We start from the raw sequence: 21,463 nt of genomic DNA on the forward strand, positions 1-21,463 counted from the left end.
TACTCCCAATAATCAGCAAGGTCATTGAATCAATCATCGCTTCTGACATCAAATCCTTCCTCTTCTCCAATGGCTTGATCTTGGATCATCAATTTGGATTCAGACTAGGTCATTCTACTCTGGACATGCTGCTTCTGCTGTCTCAACAATGGATGGAGGTCTTTAATGCCAAACAGGAAATCAGAGCTGTCTCTCTTGACATATCACATGCCTTCGATACGGTCTGGCTCTGCTCACCAAACTCTCCTCCTATGGTATCAATGGAAATATCCATGCATGGCTTGCGGACTTCCTCTCTGGTCGTAGTCAACGTGTGGCCCTGAATGGGTTTCTCTCATCTCCCCTTCTGTTCAGGCTGGAGATCCCCAAGGCAGCAGTGTTCTGGGCCCTGTGCTATTTCTGGTCTTCATCAATGATCTCTCTGACTCTCTGGAAAATCCTCTCTATCTCTTTGCTGATGACTCCACTCTCTGCCGCTCCATACCTCATCCCTCAGATCGGCAGTCTGCAGCCTCCTCATTCCCTGCAGACCTGGACAAAATCACAGACTGGTCAAACAAGAGAAACATGTCTTTCAATCATGACAAATCTCACACTCTCACTTTGTCTCTTCGAAAAAACCGTCTAGAAAACCCTCCCATCTACTTTCTGAACAATCCTCCCGAAGAAGTTCTGTCACTCAAGCTTTTGGGTCTCACTATCTGCCATGATCTTTCTTGGGAAAACCACATTTCAAATCTGGCCTCCAAAGCCAGTCGCCGAGTGGGCATCCTCTGTCGTGCAAAGTTTTTCCTTGGCACACCTGAGCTCCTCACCACATACAAGGCTTTCATCCGCAGCTCAATAGAATACTGTTCTCCCCTCTGGGCCGGTGCTTCTGCCTCACACCTAGTTCGCTGTTGAAACCAAAGCTTTCAGAATCATTGGAATCTCCTGCAATGAAGCTAACTCCGAGGGCCTTTCACTCACTCACCGCAGGCAGGTTGGTGGTCTTTCTGTCTTTTACCGACTCCTCTGTGGCCTAGCTCCCCCAGCTCTGTCTGTGCTCTGTCCCCCAAATATTCCTCTTGTCCAACTTCTTCGAGTTCTGTCTGCAACCCTCTTATGGTTAAACTGCCAAAATCAAGACTCTTTATTCACCTTCACTCTTTCATTCATCTTTTCTCCCGCCTCTGAAACAAACTCCCTCACTCTCTTCAATCCCACTCCTCCCTCCAGGTCTTTAAAACAGCTGTTCACCACCATCTCTTATCTTCCCCCATCCAAAACGTTATTTCCTACCCCCGTTAATTCATCACAGATCCACTTTTTTGAAATACCGACTTCTTTCCTGGAAGTCCTAGCAGTGTCCACGTGTTTTTTTTTTGTTTTTTTTTTTACCTCTTCCACTTCCCCCCCACTCCCCCCCCCCCCCCCCCCTTCCCATGCCTCCTCCCCCCAAGCCCTCTCCCAAGCCCTATCCCTCCCACAGATCTCCCGATGTCCATGCTCTCCATCTTGTCTCCCACTCCCTTTATGATATGTTTTATGTGTCAGTTTGTCTTTTTGTGATCAAATGTTAGCTCTTACACGAGCCTCGATCTTGAATTAAAAAAAAATACTCACTAAAGGCAAAATTATGCCGCTACATCTATACATTTCACAAGTTGTGACGTAACATTGGGGAAGAGTCTGGGGGCTGTCACATGCGCATGGACTATGGAGCTGTTACCTCTCGCTGAGAGTCTTATACGCAAGTTATGACCTGTATGCTTTGTACTGTACGGTAATAAAACAGTTAAACCTTCGCTGTTGTTGAATCCTTTAAAACACCCAACACGACGGGTAGGACTCAGACGGGCATTCAGAGCAGACGATCTAATCATTAGCATTACGCCATCGAGTCACAGAGTGTGCTGTAATTTGAAAAAAAAAGACGACTTGAGTTGGCACAATGCTTAGCCTCTCCCCCTGAAGATGCACACTTTGGGGAAGATGTCCCTCTCCATCAGAATTTGGACATAGAGGACTGAACAGACCTGCGTCCAGAAGGATAGCTTCCAAATAATCAATCAAGGCGGTGTAATCGGCGGCAAAAGGAAAAGAAATTATTTTAAACTGATCAAATCAAGATTTGGAATAACTATTAAGTGTAACTGGAGAAACAGAATTAAACATGTCATAGTTAAAAAAAAGAAGAAAGAACATGAAGATAAATCCCCCCAAACATAGAGGAAGAAAACGGAAGTGGAAACACAGCGGTTTCTTTTGATTGGCTTCGAGTACGTTGATGCTGTTTGAATTTTGTGAGGATTTCTTCACTGCTTCAGTGAGTGATTTAAAAAAAATGTTTATCATTAATTTATTTACATTTCGCTTTTTAGTTTTGAGGATGCCTCTTTCTATTCAGTTTTGTGTTGTTTCCAAGAGTTATTCGTCTTCGTCGTTGGCGTGCGTACGTCTCTGTTCGAGTGTCCCAAATCAGTTAGTACTGTTTATCTCAAATATAATGCGATTGCATCATACTATATACCGTATTATATATATATATATATATAATATAATTCGAGGCTAGGAAAATGGCCTAGATCTGTGGAGGTTCGAATATAAACTCCCATCCTGGTCTTAGGGTCGCGCCGTTTAAATAACACCAGGTCTCTCAGGTGGGCTGAGTCGACTTGTCATCCTTCCGAGGTCGGCAAAATGAGTACCAACTGACAGGTAACAGGGGACACTGCATCAGCGGCACTGCATCAGCGGCACTGCTGCGCCTCCAGAAAATGATGCAGACAGCAGCCACAGGCTGCACACGAAGCAACGACACCTATTATTATTAAATCATAATGGCCTGCAGAGAACCCTGGGTGAATCCTTGTGCTGCTGTTGCCTAAATTCTAATTTGGTTTTGAGATTGCGATGTTGAGCCGCATTTGGGCACAAATTACCATAAGAGCAATACAGTAGTTTGCTGGTTTGGATCTTTGTTGAACAGCAAGCTCACAATGGGATGCCTGCCATTTTTGTGAATCTTCTTCTTTTTGCGTTAAGGATCATAGAGTAGGGCAGTGGGGGACTCTGACACGAAGCAATGTTATGAATGACGAAAACCACATCCTGCATTGGAGTCATCAGAAGGAACCAAATAAAAAATAAAAGTACAGAGCAAATATGGAGTCATCAGGAGGAACCTGAACCTAAAACCGACTGGGCAAACAAGTGGAACATGTCTTTCAATCCTGACAAATCTCACACTCTTACGATGTCTCTCCGAAAAGACCGACTGGACAACCCTCCCATCCAATTTCTGAATAATCCTCTCCAAGAAGTTCTGTCACTCAAGCTTTTGGGTCTCACTATCTGCCATGATCTTTCCTGGAAAAACCACATTTCAAATCTGGCCTCCAAAGCCAGTCGCCGACTGGGCATCCTCCGTCGTGCGAAGTCCTTCCTTGGCACACCTGAGCTCCTCACCACATACAAGGCTTTCATCCGCAGCTCAATGGAATACTGCTCTCCCCTCTGGGCTGGTGCTCCTGCCTCACACCTAGCTCGTCTTCACGCTGTTGAAACCAAAGCATTCAGAATCATTGGAATCTCCCGCGATGAAGCTAACTCCAAGGGCCTCTCACTCACTCACCGCAGGCAGGTTGGTGGTCTTTCCGTCTTCTACCGACTCCTCTCTGGCCTTGCCCCCCCCCCAGCTCTCTCTGGGTTCTGTCCCCCAAATATTCCTACAGGTCGCACAAGATCTGCCTGCAACCCTCTTTTGGTTAAACTGCCAAAATCAAGACTCTCTGCTCACCTTCACTCCTTCATTCCTCTTTTCTCCCACCTCTGGAACAAACTCCCTCACTCTCTTCAATCCCACTCCACCCTCCAAGTCTTTAAAACAGCTGTTCACCACCATCTCTTATCTTCCCCCATCCAAAACCTTGATCTTTTCTACCCCCGCTAATTTCACCCCAATTCCACTTTTTGAAATACCAACTTTTGTCCTGGAAGTCCTTGGTGTCCTTGTGCTTTATACTTCTCCCTCCCCCCCCCCCTTCCCACGCCTCCTCCGCCCGGGCCCTCTCCCTTCCACACATCTCCCTGCTCTCGGATGTGTGTGTGTGTGTGCTTCCCCTTTTCTCCCCATCTTGTCTACCGCTCCCTCTTTTTGTGTATTTTGTTTGTCTGGTCGATTTGTTTGTGAAGTAAATGTTAGCTCTTTCACGAGCCTCGATTCAGTATTAGTGGGGCGGCTTAGCCCAAATATTCAAAAGAATTGTGCATTTTGTGAAACAAGCACCAAATTTGGCACAAATGTACATTAATATGTTGCGAACATTTTCAGATATTGGGCCACTTGAAATTCCGTAATTTGTTTTTTCAAATTTTTTCAAATTTCGTAATTTCAAATTTTTCGGGTGACACCGTCACAATTTCGGTCTTCGAGGCCGGCCGATAGGCAAAGTGTGACCGGAAGGGATGAGGTTCTCCTGACCACGTGGCCCTCGATCTGGGAAGCGAGAGGCGTTCCATTAGTGGACGCGCCCCTCACGCCCGACTTTTGGGCGGCCCCGGCAGGCCGTTTGTTTTGATGTTCCGTGACAGGCCCCGCACCCCCACCTCTGGGCCGACCGGAAGCTTGTGCTGAGTACATCATACCTGAACAACTCAGTGAGGCAGAACACAGCAGTGCACACCAGGGTGACCCCTTCAGTGCATAAACCAATTAACCTGTCCACTGCAGGGCATATAGAAATGAAGTTATTTTCTGCATATAATAATAATATAAGTTCAGTTCTATATAACAATTTCTGTTATCACCACTACCACTACAACTACCACTACTACAAGCTTTGTCTGGAATTTTGTGGACTAACAGACAAACAGACATACAGACAAGCTGGGATCAAAACATTACCTCCTTCCACCATTGAGTGTAGAGGTAAACATCATGGAAATTATATCATGCCCTAGATTTAATTCATGCTTACCCGTGTATTTGCTTCACTGGTTCACAAGGTCTTTTGCATACATGTAATTCAGACTCTCGTCTTCATTGCTGACCACACAATGTTCGCAACATATTAATGTACATTTGTGCCAAATTTGGTGCTTGTATCACAAAATGCACAATTCTTTTGAATATTTGGGCTAAGCCGCCCCACTATATCGGCCGGCCTCGAAGACCGAAATTGTGACGGTGTCACCCGAAAAATTTGAAATTACGAAATTTGAAAAAATTTGAAAAAAAAAATTACGGAATTTCAAGTGGCCCAATATCTGAAAATGTTCGCAACATATTAATGTACATTTGTGCCAAATTTGGTGCTTGTATCACAAAATGCACAACAGGTTTGCTATGCTGCTACACTAACAGAGGATGGGAAGGGGGAGAGTTGGGGGTATGAAATGGCTTACCATTTGCTTGAAGTCCTGGATGGAAGAGTTGGATAGTTAGTTCAACATTTGCAAGAAGTGAGAAACAAAAGAATTGTGAGCACTCAGCTTGGATTTTCGACGTTTTAACTGAAGGAGGTGGATGATGTTAAATGCTGCCTTGATAAATTCCAAGTTCTGTAGATATTTTTTTGACTTTGACACTGAACCTTTAATTAACTCCTCCACTCGGGAAATAATTTGTGGGTTGGTCACATGTGCAGACTCTCCTGACTTGTGGATGTCTCTAATGGACTTCCGTCCAATCTAAAGTCAGCCACCCATTTGACTACTGTAAAATGAGGGCGCACCTTTAAGCCATGTGCGGCCACTGTTTGTTGATGGATTTCTTAAAACCGTCACTTAATTGTGCAAAAATTTGATGACACCTCGATGCTCAATTACAGTGAGATCAATAATTGTGATGAACTTATGGATATTTGTGATCATCAACATAACGGCACTCATTTTCAACCCCAGGTTCAATCTAGAGATGGGGTTCATGGTGGATCCGGATGCATTGCCGCCCAGCCAAGAGACGTTTAAGCCATGTGCGGCCACTGTTTGTTGATGGATTTCTTAAAACCGTCACTTAATTGTGCAAAAATTTGATGGCACCTCGATGCTCAATTACAGTGAGATCAATAATTTTGATGAACTTATGGATATTTGTGATCATCAACATAACAGCACTCATTTTCAACCCCAGGTTCAATCGAGAGATGGGGTCCATGGTGGATCCGGATGCATTGCCGCCCAGCCAAGAGACATGTCATGCTGAGCTACAAAGGCTGAAAGACGAGCTCTCTCATTCTGAGACCGAGCGACGTCAGGCAGCAGAGTATGGCCTTAAACTGCTTGAGATCCAAAACGAAATGCAACATACATTTTATAAGGAACAGCAGGAAATTGCCAACAAGCTTGAGGTTTGGGTTGTTTGCTATTCACTCCAATTTTGCATATGTGAGGAGGAAAAGGAGGTCGCTTCATGTGGGCTTCTTTAAATGGCAAATCATTTACCTTCCCCCATATTGTGATGCACTTGTGTGTTTAGAGTACCGAGTTCTTAAGTCATGTGGATCCTGCCCTCTGCTTCCAGGTGTTGGAGCAGAAGCGTTTTGCAGCTTCACAAGAAGCCACTTTAAAGTCCAGCTTGCTCGCCAGTCTCACGGCTGAATATGAGGCATGCAAAACTGAGAACAACAATAAGATGCAGGATCTTGAAGCCAGACTTGAACGTAGTGCTGCCAAGCGCATCCAGCAACTCCAGGCTGCAGTACGGTTACGCTCTTGCATGCACATGTGTCCCTGCAATGTTGTACACCATGGCTCTTGTTGCTCCTTTTGAGACAGTATTAAGTAATTTTTGAATATACACCAATAAACAGTAGAAAGATAAATTAATCTTTATCTCTGGTATTTTTACAAGATTGTAAAAAAATTCTGGACAATTTTGATCATCTCGTCTCGATTCTCGAAGAGATTAACTTATAAAATGGGTCATATATATATATACTGTATATATATATATATATATATATATATATATATATATATATATATATATATATATCTATCTATATATACTATATATACTATATATATACTATATATACTATATATACTATATATATACTATATATATATACTATATATATACTATATATATACTATATATATACTATATATATACTATATATATACTATATATACTATATATACTATATATATACTATATATACTATATATATACTATATATACTATATATATACTATATATATACTATATACAGTGGGGAGAACACGTATTTGATACACTGCCGATTTTGCAGGTTTTCCCACTTACAAAGCACGTAAAGGTCTGTAATTTTTATCATAGGTACACTTCAACTGTGGAAGACGGAATCTAAAACAAAAATCCTGAAAATCACATTGTATGATTTTAAAGTAATTAATTTGCATTTTATTGCATGAAATAAGTATTTGATCACCTACCAACCAGTAAGAATTCCGGCTCTCACAGACCTGTTAGTTTTTTCTTTAAGAAGCCCTCCCATTCTCCACTCATTACCTGTATTAACTGCACCTGTTTGAACTCGTTATCTGCATAAAAGACGTCTCCAGACCGTCTCCGACCACAAAGACCGCAAAGACAGACCGCAAAGCCGTCTCCAGACCTGTCCACACTCAATCAGACTCCAACCTCTCCACAATGGGCAAGACCAGAGAGCTGTCTAAGGACATCAGGGACAAATTTGTAGACTTGCACAAGGCTGGGATGGGCTACAGGACAATAGGCAAGCAGCTTGGTGAGAAGGCAACAACTGTTGGCGCAATTATTAGAAAATGGAAGAAGTTCAAGATGACAGTCAATCTCCCTCGGTCTGGGGCTCCATGCAAGATCTCACCTCGTGGAGCCTCAATGATCATGAGAAAGGTGAGGGATCAGCCCAGAACTACACGGCAGGACCTGGTCAATGACCTGAAGAGAGCTGGGACCACAGTATCAAAGAAAACCATAAGTAACACACTACGCCGTCATGGATTAAAATCCTGCAGCGCACGCAAGGTCCCTCTGCTCAAGCCAGCGCATGTCCAGGCCCGTCTGAAGTTTGCCAATGACCATCTGGATGATCCAGAGGAGGAATGGGAGAAGGTCATGTGGTCTGATGAGACCAAAATAGAGCTTTTTGGTTTAAACTCCACTCGCCGTGTTTGGAGGAAGAAGAAGGATGAGTACAACCCCAAGAACACCATCCCAACCGTGAAGCATGGAGGTGGAAACATCATTCTTTGGGGATGCTTTTCTGCAAAGGGGACAGGACGACTGCACCGTATTGAGGGGAGGATGGATGGGGCCATGTATCGCGAGATCTTGGCCAACAATCTCCTTCCCTCAATAAGAGCATTGAAGATGGGGCGTGGCTGGGTCTTCCAGCATGACAACGACCCGAAACACACAGCCAGGGCAACTAAGGAGTGGCTCCGTACGAAGCATCTCAAGGTCCTGGAGTGGCCTAGCCAGTCTCCAGACCTGAACCCAATAGAAAATCTTTGGAGGGAGCTGAAAGTCTGTGTTGCGCAGCGACAGCCCCGAAACCTGAAGGATCTGGTGAAGATCTGTATGGAGGAGTGGGCCAAAATCCCTGCTGCAGTGTGTGCAAACCTGGTTAAGAACTACAGGAAACGTCTGATCTCTGTAATTGCAAACAAAGGTTTCTGTACCAAATATTAAGTTCTGTTTTTCTGATGTATCAAATACTTATTTCATGCAATAAAATGCAAATTAATTACTTAAAAATCATACAATGTGATTTTCAGGATTTTTGTTTTAGATTCCGTCTTCCACAGTTGAAGTGTACCTATGATAAAAATTACAGACCTTGTCGTGCTTTGTAAGTGGGAAAACCTGCAAAATCGGCAGTGTATCAAATACTTGTTCTCCCCACTGTATATACTATATATATATATATATATATATATATATATATATATATATATATATATATATATATATATATATTTTTTTATTGTTACGGTTCTCCGCCGCCCTTCTTCCACTTACCAAGGGGGGATTAATCCCCTTGTCCTTTCTGGGCTTGATGGAACTGAGAGACTTGAAACGCCTCTTCCGGGCAAAACACAAGGTAGGGTTTCGGGACCAAGTCTCGCCCGTACCTAAATCCCTGCGCCGCCACGGAAGCGAGGAAGCAAGCCTCGCACGAGCCACGTGTGATTTGGGTACGCCGAGCGGATTGAGTACCACGTGGTCCGTGCAGTCTTTGTAGTGGAACCCGATTCGAGCGGTTTTATTCGTACCACGCTTAGTCAATGAGGAAATCACGAGGACGATCGAATGGAAAAGAAGAACTTGGGTTTAATTATTATTCCCACACGTATGTACAATGATCGGGACACAGAGACACAGAGCAGCACTTAGTCAGTCTTATCTTACCCCCCAGACTCGGGCCCGTCACACTCACACAGGGAATTGCAGATGGGTTGATGTTCCAGCCAAACGCGTCGACGTGGTTGTCCAGGAACGGCCCCGTCCGGCTCTCCACGGTCCCAGCACGTCCCGCGAAGATGGCAAACAGGCGGTGGAAGGAACCTCGTAGCGTGTCTCCCGAACAAAGGCAGCCGATGAGGTGGAACGGAAAATGCACGTCTCTCAGCCCGGCTGGCGATTCCACAGCCGTTATCACTCGCGTGACTTAATGCACTGTACGCAGCTCAGCCTCCAGCTCAACTGAGCGTCACTTTATAATCGCGCGTAATCCGGTTCATGCGCGTCTTTCTTCACCCGCGTATCTCTCAATTTCTTTGACGCTCTCAACTCCTGCTCGTCAACGATTCCTCCTGGTTGGTCAGTGCACGCGAGTCCTCCTGGGGCAGTCCTCTCGGGGGCTTTGTGCGACGCTTATATAGATACGCCCCGAACCTTCTTGAACCCTCTCGAACCTTCCAGCCATGCCCTGTGACGCAGTGCTGCTGCCACAACCTCTGAGCCCTGATTCGCGGCTCGTGCTTACCGTCAGCTCCTCTGCCGCCCTCATTCGGCTCCGCCCCGACCCTCCTAGGCCTGCCTCGTATTAATTCGCCCAAAATGAACCAAAGTCAGCGCAAAGGGGCATGAGGCGAGGGAGGCTGGATAGTCAATGGAAGTAGGATCTATTCTCCTTACTCTACTCAACGCAGAACTAACATAGGAAAAGGACTAAGCTCACAAATACTAAGAGATAACTACACTATCACGAGGCTACATGTTGCTTGTGTGACTAACTATGAGGGGGAAATTTTAACCTTTATTATACTGACTCTACAAAACTCAAAACCGCAACTATATATATATATATATATATATATATATATATATATATATATATATCTATCTATCTATCTATCTATCTATCTATCTATCTATCTATCTATCTATATATATATATATATATATATATATATATATATATATACACACACACACACACACACACACACACACACACACACACACACACACACACACACACACACACACACACACACACACACATACATACATATCAGTCACTTTTCGATTTCATACCATCAGTGGTGAACCGCCATTAAGGTATCCCATCCAGCAATGCTGTACCTTAATGGGAGCGATAAGTGCCATCTGCCACATGGCACATTACCTCTGGTATCCACTCATTATATGGAATCCCCTGGATGCAGCCGGGAGCAAACCAATCCAAATATATGTGCAGTTCTCCAGCTTTCAATGAGCGCAAGTAATGACGTCACTGTCATGTACATACACTCTGCCTGTCAAGCTCTCAAGAGAACCCTCTGACAGAGCAGAATTTTGATCTTAGTTCAGATATATATATTGTTACGTGGTCCTCCCGGTGACTACCTGGTCTCGGTGACCCCCGGACCGTGAGAGGAACTCCGCCAGAAAGATCTATGATTTATACGCTTTCGTAACGCAATCAATATGAATTCCAGTCAATAAGAAACCCCACACCAAGGATCCGGAGTAATCAATAATATATTCCCCAAGCAATCAACAACCATCAACAATCAATCACCAATATTACTAAGATGGCCATCTTATATAGTGTTGTGGATATGAGAATGTTTTTTAAATTTTTATTGTATAGTAAATTGTTGTAAATATCACCCTCTGTAAAATGTAATGATTCCTTGTAAATAACTCCGTAGTGTAAAGGTCAAAGGGCGTCTCGGTAGTTATTCCATAAACACCACATTGCAGGACCCGATAAAACCCTTGTTCAGTAGCTTATATCTTATTATGTGTTTTAGGGTAAGGCTGTGTCTCCCATTAATTTAAATACTCCATTGCACCAAGTGAAATAAGAATAGGTCCCCTTTCATTTCATTTCAATGGCCAACTGCATTTTGGGCGGTTTTCTTCAACCACCATTGGCCACGAGGCAGGGTTGGGGAAGAAAGGCATGTCTCCACCTCGTCATAGAGGGGAGGAGTGAGCCAGCCCCGAACAACCAACCGAGCACGAGGGGTTTGGTTTGAGAGGGCGGAGGAAGAGCGTTTGGGGGAGGTTCGCAAAGGTTGAGGGGCGGGGCCTATATAACCCGCCGCGGGGGCGTTCCCCGGGGAGATGAGCTTTTACAGAGGAGAGACGAGTACAAAGGAAAGAGCTGGGTCGTCGGAGCAAGAGCGCGTAGAGAGGTCCATGACAAGAGCTGAGTTGGTCGTCAGGGGTGGTCGGTGGTTGCGTTGAGTGGTTGCGTTGGATGCGTTGAGTTGTCGGTGGAGAAAGAGTGGTTGGACCAAGAAAGAGAGAGGAGAGAACCCGTCACGCCAGACCCCCCACCAGCGCGTCGGCTCCGACCGTGATCCGACCCGTGATCCGACCCGTGATCCGACCCGTGATCCCGCGCACACGACAGGATCGGTGGCACCAGCGGCCGTCGAGGTCCAGCCCGACGTCCCGTGCGGGATCAAGCTCCAGCCAGCTCCGTGCCGTCCTCCCCCCCCAGCCACACACCTCCTTCCAGCCAATCCACTCTGCAATTCCCCGTGTGAGTCGTCTTTGTTTGTTCTGTCCTGGGTAGTAACTAAGTCTGTATAAGCTAGTATTTTCCCTGTGTCTCTAAAAGCTTCTGTATATTATTTTATTATCTTTCCTTCTCCTTGGTTACTTTGAGCCTGTAAATAGTAATAAATAGTAATTGTATTTCAAACCTTTCTTTGCCTTCGTCTTCCTTTTCTTCACATCCGTGTCGTCTTAGTCTTTTCCCGATTGAATAGCGGTGGCGCGATACGGCCAACGTTTGGGTAAATCGGGTTTTAGCCAGGGAACAACTGTTCGGCCGCGGAACACCACCGCTCGGTAAAAATAACATCTAATCCGCGGACCGTAACAATATGTGCCCCCCTTTCCCCACTCACGACCCCTTTTGGTCACTGTCCCTCACAATGTCTCTGGGCCCCTCCAGACCAAGGTGAAGGTCGGCTTCTCCGCACACGGGCGGTTGAACGAACCCCTGGCTGATGTGCTCCCAAACGTGCACGTCACGTACCGGGAACAACGGCTGCAGCGCACACCTCCTTGCCAAGCAAAGCGGGCAAAGCAACGCGCGAGGCCCAAGGTGCGACCCGTACGCGTCCTTGTAGACGGTGAGGCGAACTGTGCCGGATGCTTGGTTCCGTGCACGAACCCACGGCAACTTGACGTGTAAATGGGTAATTACCCCGCGCAGGTAACTCCTTTCGCCAGACGGGCTTTCAAATGCAGCGTCCCCCACGCTGCTCAATATCGATACCGCTCGCGTCAGAGCTCGGCGAGGAAGAGGAAGATCGCCGCCTCTCCCGGACTTCGTGTCTTTTCTCCTTCCGTTTCCGGTCTCCTTTTCCCCAGAAGGGCTCCGGACCCTTTAATCACAACAACCTTTAATCGACTACACATTAATAAGCAAAGACCTGAATAGTAATTCACATAAATCCGTAACACTCCCCCCCTTCAAGAAAGAAAGTTTGAACCCAGCGAAAACTTTCTTTGCCGGCCAACTTGGATAAACAAATCAGATAACTCACACCCCCAAATCATCAGTTCCCCCCGGGCACAGTTATCACTTAAAAATAAAGCAACAAAATTTCACACAATCCCCTAGATTAATTCCCTCTGGACCAAGCGTCAACCACTTCTAGTTTCTCTTGAATGACGGTTAAGAGGTGGTGACCAAAGCCCCCAAATTTAAACCTCTCGATAGCACTTTTTCGGGAGGCCCAGCTGAGTATTCCCTACATGGACGCCTTAAGGAATGTGGAGTTGACGGTTAGTCCGGGGAGGAAAGTTCATTACATGGACGCCTTTAAGAACGTGGAGTTCACGGTTAGTCCGTGCAGGAAAGTTCACTACCTGGACGCCTTTAAGAACATGGCGTTCACGGTTAGTCCGTGTAGGAGCCCCGGCTCGGCGGCTCCCCCGTATATAGTGCTTCAACTTATCCAGACTCCTAACAGTTACGGTGGGACCCCTTGTCCCAGCCGTTACCTGACTGGTGGTCTCCTTCTCGGCCAGTGCTCTGACATTCATTCTTTTGGGAGGTGCCGTAACTCTGGGAGCCTCCATAGTAATATCGGCTGCTGCCAACCCCAAAACTACTGCCAAGTGGTCCTCTTCTGTAGACCCCTCGACGCCTACGAAATGCCTTCCCTACTGTTATGGTCCGACCCTCCAAATCCTTACCATTCCAATTCTTCTCTGCCTCTCTGGCGTCTCTTGTGCTTGCTGTTACGTGGTCCCCTCGGTGACTACCTGGTCTCGGTGACCCCCGGACCGTGAGAGGAACTTCGCCAGAAAGTGGTATTATATATGCGCTTTCGCAACGCAATCCCTATGAATTCCACCCAAGAGAAAACTGATTTTCAATGATATATTTCAAGGGTAATGATACCATACAATTTCAATGATACAATCAAGGATATATTCCCCGAGCAATCCACCATCCACAATTCACACTCAACAATCAATCCCCTAGATGATTAAGATGGCCATCTTACATACGTGTGTCCCCTTTTGTACTCACGACCCCCTTTGGTCTCTGTCCCTCACAATGTCTCTGGGCCCCTCCTGACCAAGATGCTGGTCGGCTTCGCCGCACTCGGGCGGTTGAACGAACCCCGGGTGGACGTTTTTCCACCGGGCAGGTATCGTACCGGGCACCACGGCTGCAGCCCCCTCCTGGCCACGCGAAGCGGGTACTGTAAAGCCGGCAAAAGCCACACGCCGCTTGCAACGCGTGTTAGGCCCCAACGTGCGACCCGTACGCGTCTTTGTAGACGGTGCCGCGAACGGTGCCAGACGCTGGGTCGGTGCACGGCCCCACGGCAGCTTGACGTGTCCACCGGGTAGGTACCCGTCCCGGTAACTCCTCTCGCCAGACGGGCTTGGGAACGCCGCTTTTCCACACGGCTCAATATCGATCCCACCTCTCGTCGGAGCGGGGCGAGGAAGAAGAATCCTCGTCGCTTCTCTCGACCTCGTGTCTTTCTACTTCCGTTTCCGGTCTCTTTTTCCAGAAGGGCTCCTGACCCTCCAACCACAACAACCCTTAATCGACTACACATTGATAAGCAAAGACCTGAATAGTAATTCACATACATTCCCATAAATATGTAACACTTGCAAACGTGACAAAGCCGAACCCTCTTGACCGTTGCGTTTCCCTGTCTTTTACCACCCGCACTTCCACCAGCGGCCCATATCTGTTGAAGACAGAGGTCAGAACTTCTTCCTCTGTGTTGAAGTTCAGTCCCCCTACAAATAACTTGGAACTTTTGTCGCCATTCCGAGCGGGGGTGGTGTTATTTCCCCTGCGGGGCTCTTTACCCACCCTCGGGTTACCATAAATTTGCCCCCCGGCCAAATCATTCCCGATAATCACAGATTCTCCCTCTACAGGAAGCGTGGCTTGTAAACCGACGGTGACCGGTCCTGACACCAAATCGGATTCCAAATGGATGACATGAAGTGGGGCACTAACACAGCCACCGATCCCTTGTAACCGAACACTATCACCAGTTGCGGTACTCTTTGACAATGGCAAAATGCCTTCAAGCATTAAGGATTGATGGGCTCCTGTGTCCCTCAAAACCCTAACCGGTCTTGGGTTAGTCAAGTCTCCCTTGAGTGAGACCAACCCCTCATAAATAAATGGTTGGTAACTCTTCTGTGGGCGATTTCTTACGCTTGCCATCGCATGCGGAGTGGTAATAGTCGGACTCCGCTCTGGGTTTTCCCTTTTCATGAGGTAACAACTGGACATCAAGTGTCCAGGTTTCTTGCAAAAAGCGCAAGTAGGCCCGGAGGAAAAACTCGTGGTCTGCCTCGGGCCCCCCGAAAAATAAGTTTGTCTTGGGCCCGTAGCCCTCTGATTTCGAACAGGTGGGGTATCCGCGTTGTCCCCATAATCCTCTCGAGGCCGCCGCCATGTATTGTTGTTCTCCGCACCGGGTGTTCCATAACTCCCCTGCTGAAGTCTAGGCGAGGAGCTAGGTGTGTGGACCCCTATCCGGTGTGTTAAGGCATAATCATCTGCCATGGTGGCTGCGTCCCACAACTTTGGTACTTTCTTTTCCTGCAGGTACACTTTGATGTCCTCGTGGACACACTGTTGAAATTCCTCCACCAGGATCAAGTCGCGCAATGTTTCGAAGTCTTTCCCGACTCCTTTTGACTCACACCACCGATCAAACATGTTTTCTTTCACTCTGGCAAACTCCACATGGGTTTCACTCTCCCTCTTCCTGGCATTCCTGAATTTTTGCCGGTAAGCTTCCGGAACCAACTCATAGGCTATGAGGATGTGCTTCTTCAATACCTCATAATCTGCACATTGGTCCATTGGTAACGCCGAATAAATCTCTTGAGCTTTACCCACCAGCACACTTTGCACTAGTATGGTCCAGGCCTCCTTCGGCCAGTTTAACTGTCGAGCCACTTTCTCAAAGTGTGGAAAAAATTTAGCGACTTCCTTTTCACTGAAGGGTGGAACCAGCCTCACATGTCTGCCCACATCCCAGGTGTTCTGGCTAGGTGTCGACCCCGTCAGCAAGGGTGGTACCTCTCCCCGTTCTCTCATTAAATCCAGCTCCTTGAATTTAATCTCTTGCTGAAGCGCCAGATCACGTTCCTTCAACTCCCTTTCGGCTTTTCTCTCCTCTGCTTCGAGTTCCCTGGCAGCTCTCCTCTCCTCTGCTTTTCTCCCTTCTAACCTTTCCTGGAGTTCTCGTTCCACTCTCCTTTCCTCTGCTGGTTTCTCTTCTCTCCTCTCTTCTGCTTTCCTTTCTTCTTCTGCTCTTTCCTTTTCTGCTTTCCTTTCTTCTTCTGCTAACCTTTCCTGGAGTTCTCGTTCCACTCTCCTTTCCTCTGCTTGTTTCTCTTCTCTCCTCTCTTCTGCTTTCCTTTCTTCTTCTTTTAACCTTTCCTGGAGTTCTCGTTCCACTCTCCTTTCCTCTGCTTGTTTCTCTTCTCTCCTCTCTTCTGCTTTCCTTTCCTCTTCTTTGATCCGTTCCTGGCTCCGTAATTGCAACTCCAGTTTCCGGAGCTCAACGTCTTCTGGTTCTTCGGGTAGCCACTGCCAGGCTAACTCGTCCCATGTTCCTAATCCCACCATAGATTGTATCACCGTGGTCTGCAACTCTGCCTTCCTCAAATTAGTTCGGACCTCCAAGTTAAAATGTTTGGCCAATTTCAAGAGGTCCGCTTTTAGTAACGCTCGGAACTGTGCCTCACTAGGGGTTACCGCAAAGTTCTGTGCCACAAACGCCATGGTGCATGGTGACTTCTGGTAACACCTGTTAACCTTCACCCCAGAAATTTCCAACAAAGAAAAGCAACAGTATTACTATTATTGCTATTGTTGTTCTCTTTTTTTTTTTCTTTTTTTTTTTGTTTTGTCGATAGAGCAAAACAATTTTAGGAACGTTGGAAAAGTTCCCACTCTTGGGAATTCTTTCCCGGACTAAAATTTAGAAAATTTTATAGATCCCGGACGTAGACCCAATTGCGAATCCGGAAATTGTAATCCCGGACGAGCCCCCAATTTCTGTTATGTGGTCCTCCCGGTGACTACCTGGTCTCGGTGACCCCCGGACCGTGAGAGGAACTCCTCCAGAAAGATCTATGATTTATACGCTTTCGTAACGCAATCAATATGAATTCCAGTCAATAAGAAACCCCACATCAAGGATCCGGAGTAATCAATAATATATTCCCCAAGCAATCAACAACCATCAACAATCAATCACCAATATTACTAAGATAGCCATCTTATATATGTTCCCCCCTTTCTCCACTCACGACCCCTTTTGGTCACTGTCCCTCACAATGTCTCTGGGCCCCTCCAGACCAAGGTGAAGGTTGGCTTCTCCGCACACGGGCGGTTGAACGAACCCCTGGCTGACGTGCTCCCAAACGTGCACGTCACGTACCGGGAACAACGGCTGCAGCGCACACCTCCTTGCCAAGCAAAGCGGGCAAAGCAACGCGCGGCTTGCCCAGCGCGCGAGGCCCAAGGTGCGACCCGTACGCGTCCTTGTAGACGGTGAGGCGAACTGTACCGGACGCTTGGTCCGTGCACGAACCCACGGCAACTTGACGTGTAAATGGGTAATTACCCCGTGCAGGTAACTCCTTTCGCCAGACGGGCTTTCAAACGCACCGTCCCCCACGCTGCTCAATATCGATACCGCTCGCGTCGGAGCTCGGCGAGGAAGAGGAAGATCGCCGCCTCTCCCGGACCTCGTGTCTTTTCTCCTTCCGTTTCCGGTCTCCTTTTCCCCAGAAGGGCTCCGGACCCTTTAATCACAACAACCTTTAATCAACTACACATTAATAAGCAAAGACCTGAATAGTAATTCACATAAATTCACATAAATCCGTAACAATATATATTGTTGCGGAAATGAGGATTATGTTTTTTTGATTGTGTAATATTGCTTGAATATGGCCCCTCCTGCCTCCAGTGTTGTGTAAAGGTCAAAAGGGCGTCCCGGTAGTTAATTCCATCAAGCATACATTGAAGGACACTATAATATCCCTGTTCAGTAGCTTATATCTTTATTATGTGTTTTAGGGTAAGGCCTTGTCTTCCATTAAAATGACACTCCATTGCACCAAGTGAAATAGATAGATTCCCTTCATTCCCATTCCCAAAAACCTCCATTTCCCCTTTTGTCATGGCCAAGCCTCAATTTGGCAATTACATCCCCTCCAAAGCCGCCATTGAACATGTGCTCGGGTTGGGGAAGATAGGCGTGCCCGCCCGTCGTCATCAAGGGCGGAGCCAGAGGGTCGCGCGACCAACCATGGCCGAGGTGAGCACACCGATGGGCGTGTCCTGAAGGCCGGCGGCTTAATCGCCGGAGGCGTTATAAAAGCGCGGGCGCAAGAGTGATATAGGGGAGTCGTCAGAGCAAAGCTGAGTGGAGAGGTCGATGACACGGAGGTCCATGAAAAGAGCTGAGTCGTCAGAGCTGAGTTGTGTGGTTTTGGTCAGAGTTGGTCGTCAGTGGTGGTCAGTGGTTGCGTTGAGTGGTTGCGTTGGTTGCGTTGAGTTGTCGGTGGTGAAGAGTGGTTGGACCAAGAAGGAGAGAGGAGAGAACCCGTCACGCCAAACCCCCCACCAGCGCGTCGGCTCCACCAAGCAGCTCCGACCCGTGATCCGCGCACACGACAGGATCGGTGGCATCAGCGGCCGTCGAGGTCCAGCCCGACGTCCCGTGCGGGATCAAGCTCCAGCCACACACCTCCTTCCAGCCAACCCTGCCTGCAATTTCCCCATTCGTGTACGTGAGTTTGTTCTGTTTGTTTTGTCCCTGGGAATAAATTAAGACTGCATAGGATAAGGATAAGCTAGTAATTTTCACTGTGTCTCTAATACCTTCTGTATATTATTTTCTTATCTTTCCTTCTCCTTGGTTATTTTGAGCCTGTAAATAGTAATAAATAGTAATCGTATTTCAAACCTGTTTTTGCCTTCGTCCTCCTTCTTCACATCCGTGTCGTCTTTGTCTTTTCCCTCATTGAATAGCTGTGGCGCGATCTGGCCAACGTTTGGGAATCGGGTTTAGTCGGGGAAAAACTGTTCGGCCGCGGTGCCTCCGCTCGGTAAACAACATCTTATCCGCGGACCGTAACAATATATATATATATATATATATATATATATATATATATATATATATATATATATATATATATTGTTGTGGATATGAGGCCTGTATTTTTTTTGATTGTGTTGTATTGTGGTAAATTGGTGATGATTATTGTTTATTCTGCGCCCCCCTGCCTCCGGAGCTGTGTAAAGGTGAAAGGGCATCCCATAATTAGTCCACAAGCATACACGTCAGCCAAATAATAGAATACCCCTGTTTGATAGTTATATCTTATTCTGTGTTTTAGAGTAAGGCTGTGTCTCCCATTAATTGAAGTACTCCATTGCACCAGTGAAAGAGAATAGATCCCCTTTCATTCCCATCCCCAAAATCCCCATTTCCTTCACATCCCCTTTCGTCATTGCCGAGCCTCGATTGCCAATTACCTCCCCTCCAAAACCACCATTGGCCACGAGGCTCGGGTCGGGGAAGAAAGGCGTGCCCGCCCATCGTCATCAAGGGCGGAGCTAGAGGGCCGTGCCGACCAATCAGGGCCGAGGTGAGCACACCGATGGGCGTGTCCTGAAGGCCGGCGGCTTGATCGCTGGAGGCGCTATAAAGGCGCGCGTGCAAGAAGCGTTAAAAGAGAGAGAGAGTGAGTCGTGAGTTGGTCGTCAGAGGAGGGTCAGGGGTTGCGTTGGTTGCGGTGGTGAGAAGTGGTGGCGTCGAGTGGTCAGTGGTTGCGTTGGTTGACGTTGAGTTGTCGATGGTGAGGAGACACCAGGGCCAAGAGAGAGAAGGTTCCAGGTCAATTACCAGCAGTTGCGCCAGAGACGGCAGACGCGCCCTGAGGTGAGCCAGAGAAGCAGCTTTGGCGCCACAAGCAGCGTTGACTCCACCAGGCAGCTTCAACCCGTTACCCCGCGGGGACCAGATAGCGGTGGCATCGGTGGCCGTCGAGGTCCAGCCGACGTCCCGTGCGGGATCAAGCCCGAACCATCTGCCCCAGCTGAACCTTCCCATTCCTCCTTCCAGCATTCATTCCTTTCCTCCACCCTTCTTGTGTACGTGAGTTTGTTCTGTGTGTCTTGTCCCTGGGTATTAATTAAGCTTGTATAAGTTAATAATTGCACTGTGTCTCTGATTCTTCTGTATATTATTTTATTATCTTTCCTTCTCCTTGGTTACTTTGAGCATGTAAATAGTAGGAATAAATTTAGTAGTATTTCCAACCTTTTTGTCTTCTTCTTCTTCTTCTTCACATCCGTGTCGCCTTTGTCTTTTCCCTATTGAATAGCTGCGGTGCGATCCGGCCAACGTTTGGGTGGAATCGGGTTCTAATCGGGGAATAACTGTTCGGTCGCGGAGCCTTCGCTCGGGAAAGTAACATCTAAACCGCGATCAGTAACAATATATATATATATATATATATATATATATATATATATATATATATATATATATATATATATATATATATATATATATATATATATATAATAAAAATAATACATTGTGTTTCAAAAAAGTGGACTATTTGAGCAGCCTGTTAGTCTGTTGTTTCTCATGCTATACCTTTCTCTCTTGCAGGATATGGTGGTGGTGGTATGCCATTTCTAACAAGTAGTCATTAGGATGCTTTGTCAATTATGGTATTCACAGTGGAACAAAAAGTGAAAATCGTTACTTTGTGGTTTTAGACAAAATCTTACGTGCAGGTGCGCCGGTGATACTGTTAGTATAACAATGTTGACACCTGTAATGGACCTTCCAATGGGAGCATTCAGCGGTTTGTGGAGCACTTCCAAGCACATGGGAGCATTAAAAGTCAAAATAAAGGCAACAATGGCCGCCCACCAAGTGTTACCTTGAGGGAACATTGATCTTGTGAGAGATTCTGCTATGGGAAGTCCTAAAATCCCATCGTCGCTGTTCCCGAGAACTGGCGATCTCATCCTCATCTGTGTGGTGCATTCCCACTTCTGAACTCAAGCTCTACCCCTATATCATATATGTAAGGCATAATCTAACTCTGGCATGGAAAGATGAATAACAATGTGTTCAGTGTTTGGTTCAGTGACCGAATGGAAAGGTACCCAAATTGGATCAATTCCTTGTGGTTCAGTGAAGAACTGAACACTTCCACACTTTGAATGGGGCTATCAACAATCACAACAACATCTTCTGGGGTGCCGAGCCTCCTGAGGAGGTGTCTGAGATGTCTCTTAAGGGTTCCAATCCACTAAACTGTTTTCGTTATTTTGAGCATATGGAAGAAGACAAAGATGTCTGAATACAAATGGACGCAGAGGGCTTTTCATTTTCAGATGCTTTCTAGTTTTGTTTTGGAGTGCTGCCAAAGGTCAAGTTTACACCAACAAACCTCGAACCCTGGCTGTCCTGAAGCAGGAGGTGGAGGACTACCATC

General features: G+C 46.6%; 1 protein-coding gene across 2 annotated transcripts in view; it reads left to right on the forward strand.

The window, feature by feature from the left end:
• The first annotated feature begins 2,203 nt into the window (after nt 1–2,203).
• Nucleotides 2,204–21,463, forward strand: part of SPDL1 (spindle apparatus coiled-coil protein 1) — a 46,277-nt gene continuing 27,017 nt past the window's right edge. The window contains exons 1-4 of one of the 2 annotated variants that reach the window (XM_068113028.2): nt 2,208–2,308; nt 5,887–5,957; nt 6,116–6,332; nt 6,506–6,682. In XM_068113028.2, coding sequence (XP_067969129.2) covers nt 5,956–5,957; nt 6,116–6,332; nt 6,506–6,682 — 396 coding nt within the window. In that variant the 5' untranslated portion in view covers nt 2,208–2,308; nt 5,887–5,955. Of the gene's footprint in view, nt 2,309–5,886; nt 5,958–6,115; nt 6,333–6,505; nt 6,683–21,463 lie in introns of both variants that reach the window. The other variant, XM_068113029.2, reaches the window with a different exon arrangement.

The sequence above is a fragment of the Myxine glutinosa genome, chromosome 4 (genome assembly GCF_964187855.1).
Source record: "Myxine glutinosa chromosome 4, kmMyxGlut1.1, whole genome shotgun sequence".
Lineage (NCBI taxonomy): Eukaryota > Metazoa > Chordata > Myxini > Myxiniformes > Myxinidae > Myxine > Myxine glutinosa.